General features: G+C 37.1%; 1 protein-coding gene across 1 annotated transcript; it reads right to left on the reverse strand.

Annotated features, from left to right (window-relative positions):
• Positions 1-1,919: 1,919 nt before the first annotated feature.
• LOC127635945 (progestin and adipoQ receptor family member 3-like) lies at positions 1,920-9,598 on the reverse strand. Its single transcript, XM_052116253.1, has 7 exons — positions 9,457-9,598; positions 7,944-8,136; positions 7,697-7,859; positions 7,195-7,350; positions 6,893-7,090; positions 6,667-6,757; positions 1,920-2,867 (listed from the first exon to the last, which is right to left on the reverse strand). The coding sequence occupies exons 2-7, from the start codon at positions 8,126-8,128 to the stop codon at positions 2,728-2,730; spliced, it is 933 nt and encodes a 310-aa protein (XP_051972213.1). The 5' UTR covers positions 8,129-8,136; positions 9,457-9,598; the 3' UTR covers positions 1,920-2,727.
• Positions 9,599-11,051: the final 1,453 nt, after the last annotated feature.

The raw sequence follows: 11,051 nt of genomic DNA on the forward strand, positions 1-11,051 counted from the left end.
ATTAAAATAATTTTAAAATCAATACGGAATTTAACAGGTAGTCAATGTAACGATGACAAAATGGGGCTAATATGATCATATTTATTGGTTCTCGTTAGCCCTCTGGCAGCTGCATTTTGAACCAATTGAAGTTTATTTATTGATCTTGTTGGACATCCTCCCAGTAATGCATTACAATAATCTAGTCTTGAGGTCACGAACGCATGAATTAGATTTTCGGCATCAGCAACAGAGAGCATGTGCCTTAATTTATCAATATTTCTTAGGTGGAAGAATGCTGTTCTACAAACATTGGTAATTTGATTTTCAAAGGACAGATTGGTATCAAATATAACACCTAATTCTATGTGTGCATGACTAAAACTCCCTGCACCTGTGGAAACAGAGTGGCCTTGTACAACTCACAACTGCTTTCTTCTTATCCAACAAATGGCTGGGGCAGGTTGGGGAGTTTGGAGCTGAGCCCAGAGAGAAACCAGTCTGTTATCAGTAATGCTGATTGATGCCTCCAAGAGCCAATATAAGCTAGAGAATTTGGAGGCTCATTGCTCACCACTAGTTGGAGTTAGAATCTCCATATGGTTTTGGGTTCACCTTGCAAGTGTGTTCACTAAATGCATATTAGAAAGGCACCTTGTCTTTATTACAGAAATTCCACCACATCTCCCATCCAGGTACTGGCCAGGCTCAACCCTGCTTAGCTTTAGTGGGCACCCAGGCAGGGGCGTAGCACCAAATTTTGGGCCCTGGGTACAAACCATCTTGCTGGGCCCCCGTACCAAATATTTATGTATAGAAAACTGACTTCTAAGGGGCCCCCCCTGCCTCGGGCCCTGGGTACTCGGTACCCTTTACCCCCCCCAGTCCGACGCCCCTGCACCCAGGCAAGAGTTGCAGGGTGATATGGCTGCTGCTATGTACAACAGCACGATTGTGATTCAAGTAGACATGACATGACCAGATATTTGTTTATTTTTGCCCCACAAATGAGTATAATTCCAAAAGAAGTATTCAAACAATTGCAATTCAACCTATATAATCAATTTGTTGCCTGAAACCAGGGACTGAAAACATTCCACTGAATGAAAACAAAACCGAAAACTAACAAAATGTTTGCAGAATGTAACTGAAAATGGGGATGAAGTCCCTTTCAATTGTTTCATAGTGAAAACGTTTTTAAATGTTGGTACTCGGTTAATAACCAGTTAATTTTGTTCAGATTTTTGTTCATTTTTCATGAAACCAAAGTTATCACAGAAAATGTTCAGATTTACACAACTTCCTGTTGCCCCCAAAATTAGGTGACTCTCTATTTAGTTGAACATGAAAAGCATGTACTTTGATTCTGAAGGAAACTGCTGCATCACACATTTACATCCAGGTAAAAATTACATTTCTGAGTTGTTTCCAAGTCTTCACTGAATTATTGCTAGTATGATGCATTAATACAGATTTGATGCATGTTCTGACCTAGAAGCAGATCTGTTATTAAAACAAATCATTGAAATAAAGTAATTAAATAATGAATAAATGTTTCAAATACAATAACGGTCCACACAAGATGACATACAATCCAAACGTGCCAGAGCTTGTGTGCATGCATGCAGAAGAGAGAGATTTAATGTTTAGTGTTAAATACATTTTTGAAACATTTGAAATATTTTTGAGGATACATTTATTAAATATAAAGAAGTAATTGTATATGCTACTCTATACTTATATAAATGGGGGACTATTGCTTATTTTCACATATTTTGGTTGAGGCAAGTCTCTTATTTTGAGCTGCCCTGAGGCAGAGGAACACCAGAACTGGACACTCAGAATGAACCGAAATGAGAACGTTTAGTTTTTAGTCCTTGTCTGGGACTAACTTTTGTATAAATAACGCATCACATAGAAACAAAATCATTTTTATTTAGCATCAGTATCAAGATATTCACATAATTCAAAACAATTAAAACCACAAATAAAGACAAGGAGACAATCAGTAACCAACAGAAAGTAAAAAAGGCTGCAATGAAGAGAGTCATTCAAAAAGGCTCTGTATTGACTGGATAGATACAAGTTTAGTCAATTATGTGCAAGTATTGTGATTATTATCCCTATTTTACATACAGTACATGCTTGCTTGGTCATTTTAATCTTAAAACCAGTTTCTAGTGCGTAAAATATTCCGTAGATTAACTCAAATGCATAGAATACCTACAAACAACTCCCTTTAACAAAAATAACAAAAAAATAAACATAAAAAGAAATAAGAAAATTCACAGAATTACAGTAATAAACCATACAAATCTTCGGCTGCAGAACAGTGATAGTTAAGGTCATTTAAGAAAATGGACATTCCAGCAAAGTGAGGTGATATGGTACAGAATGTGCACTTACTGTATACCCAAATAATACCATGTGTAAAAGGCTCGATAGCAAATAGTACAAATTGTAACAAGCAAGCACACCATTAGTTCAGCAGATAAAATGTATGTTTGAAACATTTGTCCAGGCAGAGGAAATTAACTGATTGCACAAAACGTTCGTGATATTCATTGCACGTAACCCATGATGTTGGAAGGCAAATGAGTTTCACTGAGCGATTCTAACTTAAAATAATGCCAGCCAAAAACAAATGCATTCGTTGAACATAAAAGCTCAGATCTTTTTGTAACATGTTGTCAGAATATAGAATGAACATGCATGGAGGTTTATGTTGTCACATTGACATGACATGTTTCATCCACTTCTGTAGTCAGTGCAGGGCTGATTATGTCTGTAGTTCATGATGTAGACTGCAGTCTGGTGCCACCAGTAGAACATGACGACCACCAATATGTGCCAGAACTGATGACTGGCACCCAGATAGTTCAGCTGGCCTGTGAGGACAAGAAACAAACAGGCATGTAGATATTTGTTCTGACAATGATTTGGTGCATTATTATTATTATTTTATTTTTTATGTGAGGACACAAATGTAAGCAAAGGGACAATAGAAATATAGATAGGGGTGTTTGTATTTTATTTTTTGACTGTACAACCAAAATAAGATTGGATTTTGGATAAGAAATTATTATAAATTACAATGAAGTACCCATCAAGTAATTATAATGGATTATAAAATTCTGTAATCAATACAGTGGATTTTCCTTTTTAAATGAATGTATCAATGCAATTGTTTTACCCATAGAAACAAACTTCTAACATTTAATGATTCTGGTTCCTTAACGGTTCTATTAATGATTCCTTTAGTACTTTTAAGGAAGAAATATTAAGAAATTGGAAATAAGCATTAACTGCCCTCAGCAGTTGTTGTCCAATGATGAGATTGTTTCAGATTTCAACAGAGCAGATAGAACAAATAAGAAATTCATTCAATACAATTCTAGCAAAAGATGCGTTTACACTAAGTTTCTAGAGGCAGAAATGCAATCCAATTGTTACAAACATTTAATTAACTGATTTACTCTTTTAGAAAATTCCACTAATTACAAAATAACATCTTTTAACTAAACATTGTTATATGAACAACAAGTCAGTAATTGCACTGCCTGTTTGAAGTCTAACAAAACGTAAGTTATATAACACAGGAACAGTTCATATTAGGGGTCAAGCAGGGACGAAAATTTCATCAAAATGTTGGGGGGGACAATAAACATAACAATTCTCAAGAGCAATTTTTGAAGGGATTTTTTGTTGTTGCCTCGTTTGCATTTGTATTATTTTATTTCTTAAACAATTATTTTAAGAATATATCATTATATTATTTACAATACACATATTTTAATGATATTGTAGGGGGGGGACAACCCTCAGATGGGGGGGGTCCTGAACCCCCGACCTCCCCGCAATTTCCGCCTATGGGGTGCATGGTCACCTGCTGTATCATTTAGTTTTCTTTTTATTATTCCTTTCATGAAGTCTATGGCTGCCCATAGAACCGTATATAGGAAAGTTATTACATTTGGCACGCTGATAGAGGACACTCGCAAATGCAACTGACACAAATTTGTGGTCTCTATAACTCAAACCCTCTTGCGCCAACAACTGTTCAAATTGCACTTATGTTTATGCTCAAAATATTTTAACCATAAGTCCTAGAATCAAAATAATTTTTTCCACCAAATTATATTTACCGACATTTTTATTTTTCAGAAAAAACTACTTTTTCAAACTCCTCCTAGGCTGTATGTCCGATTTGCATGTATTATCTAGGACCACTGGAGACAAAACTTAAAAAAAACGATTTGATAAACCCAACAGTTCTTGTATAACACTTCTATAGCGAGTACGCCAAAATGGACGTGAGGCTGTTTTCACAACACTTTGGCATATTATAACGAAACACTGTAAATGTCATCGCTATCATGACTTGAGGGTACCACCACTGTTTTGAGACCACACCACCTAGTGGTCAAGAGATATAAAAAATGGCTATTTTTCCTCAAACGTAAAGATCAAATAGCTTTCCTAAAAATGTATTTCCACCTATGTGGACAGCAAGACTACGTTGTGAAATTTTAAGTAATTTCAAGCAACAGAAAGTCAGATTTATTTTAATTAAATAGTTTATTATGTGTCCAGGAGTGTAGGCAATTCATTTTATGTTATAGACATTGCAACTGATTTTCTAGAAAGCTAAATAAATAATTCTGATTAAAAGTAATAGACAGCATCATCAAAACACTGCAAACCATGTTAAAAAAATGTTTCACAATAAATCGATGCAATTTTTAAAATGGCATATTGGATGAAACTAGAGACTACTCTTTTGACTCAAAAAGGTTTTAATGAAAATGTAAGCTGGTTTCTTACAAGATGTAGTTTTGTTGCCGTTTCTCTGAAAGACCAGCTTGGCTGAGATTGTCAACATGTTGTTTTGTCACATGACTCGGTGCGCTGATAATGTAACCCTTTAATGACAGACTAGAGTCTCCTGAACTGAGATCAGTTCAAAAATTAATTAAGCATAGCCTATAGTGAAGCCAAAACGTTAAGTCCACGCATGTGGGCACGGGGTCTCACAAGGTTAAATAATTTGGCCTAAATTTCTAAAGAGACTGGTCGCTTTAGATTCCTTGGAGCATACAGAGTGGAACGATACCCAATTTTCATATGTTGGTTAAATTGCTGTATTTTACAAACGCAGTGACATATCATTACTTAACTTGGCAGGCATCATCGGAACTATGCCTGACAGTGCGTTCAGACCAGAGGCGTGAGAGAGTCAAAATTCGCTCTGGCTGCCCTGCCAACAACGCTATCCAAAGTTCGTGGACGCTCTAATGCATTTGAAATTGGCGGCATCATTCCTTGAGAACGCTTGGTTTTGTGAACTATATTTAAATGGGCCACAAAACATCCAGACATGTCGACCATGTCGTCTTTTTGACGACATATCACAAGTAGCGTATATCCTCATGGAATATTTTTATACATTATTATATAATATTATATAATCCATAATATCCACTTCATCAACTCACCTGGCACACTAACAATTTCAGACTCCTTTGTCCACTCATCGTTTTTTTATGTTATTTATATCCCTGTGAGCAAACGGGGACAGATCAAATATTACGGGAAAACCCGCCACGGCAATAATCAGTTTCTCCTCCATTTTGTCTTCGGAACTAATGTTTGGTGGGAACCAAAGTTTACACGGTTGTGTTCTCTAGAATTCACTAGAGCGGAGGACTTCTATATTCCAATAGGTTGCCGCCGAACCGCGTCAAAGCTTATTACCATAATGTTGGCTGCACTTGAACTTTCTGACGCCCACAACGCCCAAGATTTTGCCGCGCCGCTTCTCGCCACCGAGAGACGCTGGCTGTCATTGAAAATTAATCACTTCCGGTCGATTTGACGCTCTCGACGCCTCTGGTCTGAACGCACGGTTAAGGGTACCTAAAATAAAACTTATAACAAAATATAACCTGTGACTGCTCTCTTTAAATTCCTTTGGTCATGCAGAGTACATGGATTTCCAATTTGCCATGGTCGGCCATATTTCCATGCCGTAAGTCTGATTCTCACAAACTCTGTCGTATATCATCTAGGGACACTCACGACAAAAAGTTAATAAAAGCTTTTCGACAGACTATACGGTTCTCGAATAGCACACCAACAAATTAGATGTCAAAACGCCAAAAAGCATCTGAGGCCGTCTCTCGTAATGCTTTGCCTTATTTACATGAAACTTTGTTTCATTGTCACCATACCATGACTGTACCATAAAATTCGGTGACAGTGCCATATATTAGTCAAACGTTATGAATTGTATTGTAATATACACAATTCGGCTTGTTTTTTATACCGCCTTTCTTAAAATTACAATCAGTTATGTCAAATTGCTGCTTGCAGCTATATTTTAATTTTGAGTTGGAATGAAGACAGTAATTACTTGTGCGTCAGTAAGATTAATTAAGTAACTGCTCAGACTGAAGTGTTTTTGGTTTACTAAAAAGAGCCTTCTGGTAAGTACCATTCATTTCTGAGTTGGACTTCACCAGTCTCCCAGTAGATTCAGTAGTATTTTATTGTAGTATAGTAGTAGGATACGATGATCCATCAGCATTAACGGAAAATTGCAAAAAAATGGAAACAGTTCTCGGATCCCATCTCTGCAAGTCATAGTTTTTTTTTTAAATAGTATAGGAATAGCATATATGAAATCACCTGGAAAGTAACGTTCTGGGATTTTACTGACGTAGAAAAGGAACGCTGATGCGGCAATCAAATACATGATCATGACACGAGGAAAAAACACCTGCAAACAGAGACAGAGAGAGTGAGAGAGAGCTTGAACTGTACAGATTAAGTAGCATGATTAATTATGTCCATATATTTTACATTTGTATTGTGTATTTAATAAGATGCGTGACACAATAAGTAAGCGTATCACTTGTACGATCTCGACACCAAATCCCCCGTTGAGCCAGACCCAGTGGCAGGCTGGGATGACTCCGTATCCAGCCACGGAGCAAAACATTACAGAGCGCAGCTTCTTCCACTGATTTGTGAGGTAATGTGGATGAATCTGAGCAGCAAAAACAGCCAGGATCAAAGCCAGCACCGTCAGCAAATACACCTGCCTCCAAAACTGTGTTCAAAAAGGAAGGGTTTTCATAATAAGCATAAGCACCTACAATCAAGGGATATATACTCGTAAATGAAGCTCAATCCATTAAAACACATCCGTCATACACTGTTGCAGTAGAAGGCATAGAAGACTCCAGGCACATAGCATCCCAAAATCCCCACAGATATTCCAGCGTAGTCCAGTGCGAGCCAGCGGCGACATGTTTTCTCTGAGCGGTGACAACAGAACAAATGGTAGCCCACAGAGCACAGCATGCACACCTGATCACAGAAAAAAATACAATTCACACATTAATTCTTTTATAACTTGTACAACAAACCATAAATACATTTTATTAATACAATATTTATTAAAATGTTCATTGAGTGCATTTTGTTTTGAATGTTGTTGTGCTGTAACCTTACACCAGTTCACAAAGCGATACTGATTTCTACCATACAGTATTTTTTATTTTTAACAATCTGTCCTTAGTAACAGCCACTCCAGTTTAGGTCGCTTTTTTAGTAAGAAAGCATCTTAGCACATACATGCAAATATTATACAAGATAAAGTGACATTAAAAGACTTCCATTAAGTTATATTCCTTTCCCTACATTTGTGTATTACCTGAAAACAAAAGAGTCCTATCGAATAAATCACATAGTCCTCTCGGGACGCCCCTGCAGACGGCAGAACTGTGACCATGTTGTTCACCCCCAGTGAGAAGAACAACAGGAACCCAATCAGATGACTCCAGATATTTACTGTCTCATTTGACAGAATGAATATACTGAGGGATGTAAGAAACGACAAGTAAAATCAGTGTTTTCTGGCAAAAATACACAGTATATAGAGAAAAACACAAGAAATCCACCTTTTGAGACACAGCTTTGATGGCAGGTGTGCTCTGTATCCATCGGTGATGTATGGATTCTCTTTCAGAAACACTGGAATCTGTTCATAGGTGTACAAGCGGATCCCTCTTGGCACAATCACAGGCCAGTACTGGTAGCTGCCCAGCTCAATGTAATGAGTGCTCTTGAGAATATTCTGAGGCATCTTGGTGGCTGCAGGAACAAGGCAGGTTATTAACCCTTAATGCATCCCTCGGGTCTGTAGTGACCCGGGAACTCATTCCACCTCCTTTACCTCATCCATTTTATGAATGTATGCCCCAACTTCTTAAGTATTCCTCAACCTTTCTCGTATGAATCGTCTAAAAATAAAAATTTTAAAAAAGTCAAAATTGGCAAAAAACTACAAATCCAATTGTTTAATTACCAAAAGTGTATAGGGTCATATATATTTACATTTACCATCACAGGATATATATTTCTTTGTTTATTACAAGACAAATGAGTACTATATTCAAACAAATTACTACTACATCACATCAATTTTATCTACAGTGGTGGTGAATTATAAGAATCCCAAATGTAGTCCACACATTTTATACATGTTATTTGTTACTTAAGGTGGAGCTGATGTTTCAGTGACTGACTTGATTTACATTTGCTATTTGACAAAGAAGCAATGTGGAAGTAAACTATAGCAAGTGTAACACATGAAAAGTTTGATTTGGCTGTTATCATCTGGCTGTACTTCTGAACATAAGTAAGAAAGACTGCTTGAAATTACAGTGTGGAAGTAATGAATCCATTCTATCATTTGTTGCATCATACCTTTGATATATGAAAACTAAATCTATTCCATTATTATGCAATTGTCTTAAAAATGATTTGAAAGTTTTGAAAATTTTAAACTATCGGAGCATTTTGTAGATTTATTTGTGATAGGTATGATAGATAGATAGATAGATAGATAGATAGATAGATAGATATGTATAGAAGTGCTAAAATAACGAGGTATGTAATAATATTAGGATAAACACCCATGCATTTAAGGCTTATTTGTGTAGTAAAAACACTTAAGGCTCTGTCTCAAATCCAAGCTGCCACCTCCACCATAGGTAACATTTTTGGAAATCATAGGAGCGTTTGGAACTCCAAAACACATGATGTCCAAAACTGCTCTCTAGGTAGGTGGGTCATTACATTTGAAGACACAGCTTTACTGTCAAGTATTTAGAATGAAGCAATAATGCAAACTTTATTAAACTCAAACAGGACCGTATCCTGAATTGTTGGGTTACTGAGATAACAATAGAAAAATATTTTATTTTAAAGATAATATAACCCAAATACAATCAATCAAGCTATGCATTCCTATTTATGCCCGAACACGTCCTGTACATATTGAAGAAACATACGAATGTTTAGATTCAATTGGCCAGCTGTCCTGTTATGAGGAAGCAGTAAGCTTTAATACATGATTAGAATAAGCATTTAATCCATTAGTCCTTACTTTAATCACAGCAAACCTCTCACCTTAAAGTGAAGACCTGCCGGCTATCCCATTCAGACTTATATCTCCCCAAATTTCAACTCAACAGAATATTAGCGTCATGTTGTTGATGAGCCTGCTAGCCGACAAGCTAAAGGCTAAACCAGTTAAACGTGTGACAGTAAAATCCTGCGACGCACACAGAGAAAGAGAGAGAGAGAGAGAGAGAGAGAGAGAGAGAGAGAGAGAGAGAGAGAGAGAGGAGTGTGTGTGTGTGTGTGTGTGTGTGTGAGAGAGAGAGGTATTTGTCTTTAACAACAAATACCTTTATTTAAATGGAAATAGTTTTATAAACAGTAAAACACGAAATGAAAAGAGAAAATAGGCATGTTTCATCAATAAATATAGAGGGTTAGGGAGTAACTGAATACATGTAACGGGATTACATATTTAAAATACAAAAAATTAGTAACTATTAAACTACAGTTACAATTTAAATCATTGGTAATTAGAATACAGTTACATTCAAAAAGTATTTTGATTACCGAAGAGATTACTTTGCATTTTATTGTCATTTGTTTCATTTAATATTTAGTCCTTTCAGATGGAAAACATTTATAAATATAAATTATGCAATCGAAAGTGCATTTGAACAGCGGTGAAACACTTTCTTATGATGTGTTACATTCATACGAGCAGACAGAGAAACCTTGTGTAAATTGTCAGCTTTACGCCAGGCTAAATTGCTATTTCTAGCCATATTCACATTTTACCAGGCACGATCATATTTTTATCAAGAAAATTTGCGTTAGATCATAATTTATTTTTTCTAGTAAGACCTTTGATATTAGGGCGAAAATCATTATCTTGATAATAATTGTTGTATTGTTTTCCTGTAAAAAATAAAAAAAATCCTTAAAACAAGATCAATTTGATTGATCTTGCTTTACAAACAACACTACATAAGATATTTAGGTATTTCAAAGAATGTATTTTTATAGTCAAAACAAATGAAAAAATCTACCAGTGCTGAAGAAGTAATCCAAAGTATTTAGAATACGTTACTGACCTTGAGTAATCTAACGGAATACGTTACAAATGACAATTTACAGCATTGTGGAACTCTCACGGGAAGCAGGACAGGAAACAAAGGTTTCAACAAAAAAGGTAAGGCTTTAATTGCCGTATGTCTCACAATAATTTACACAGTAGTTTACACAAAGACACAAGCGCACTGGGTTGGCTTGCACGGTCGTCTCCCTCTGCTCTGAGGCTGCTGGCTTTTTAACCGCTCTCCTCGCTCTACGGCAATTAGAGACAGGTGTTAGTCATAATTTGGCCCAGGTGTGAGCGCCCTTACCGCTTCTCTCTCCCGGACGGGCGCTTGACCACGCCCCGCTGCCACATACCCCCACCGCCCGACTCAGGCCGAGCGTCATCCGACCTGCCTACCACTCCCCCATTTCTGGAGAGGAAGTCGGTGGCAGCCATCTGCACCCCGGTCTGTGGACCACCTTGAACTTAAAAGGCTGGAGAGCCAGATACCAGCGGGTGATCCGGGCGTTAGTATCCTTCATCGCGGTGGAGCCACTGGAGTGGGGCATGATCCGAACAGAGGGTGAAGGCCCGCCCCAGCAGG

The sequence above is a fragment of the Xyrauchen texanus genome, chromosome 43 (genome assembly GCF_025860055.1).
Source record: "Xyrauchen texanus isolate HMW12.3.18 chromosome 43, RBS_HiC_50CHRs, whole genome shotgun sequence".
Taxonomy (NCBI): Eukaryota; Metazoa; Chordata; class Actinopteri; order Cypriniformes; family Catostomidae; genus Xyrauchen; species Xyrauchen texanus.

Bases quoted from the DNA above. Each gene is read 5' to 3' on its own strand.
- LOC127635945 (XM_052116253.1), bottom strand. From the start codon at position 8,128: ATGCCTCAGAATATTCTCAAGAGCACTCATTACATTGAGCTGGGCAGC. The intron at 7,860-7,943 runs GTGGATTTCTTG...TACATCCCTCAG, and splicing joins TCAAAGCTGTGTCTCAAAAG to TATATTCATTCTGTCAAATG. The intron at 7,091-7,194 runs GTATGACGGATG...TTTTGAACACAG, and splicing joins ATGCCTTCTACTGCAACAGT to TTTTGGAGGCAGGTGTATTT.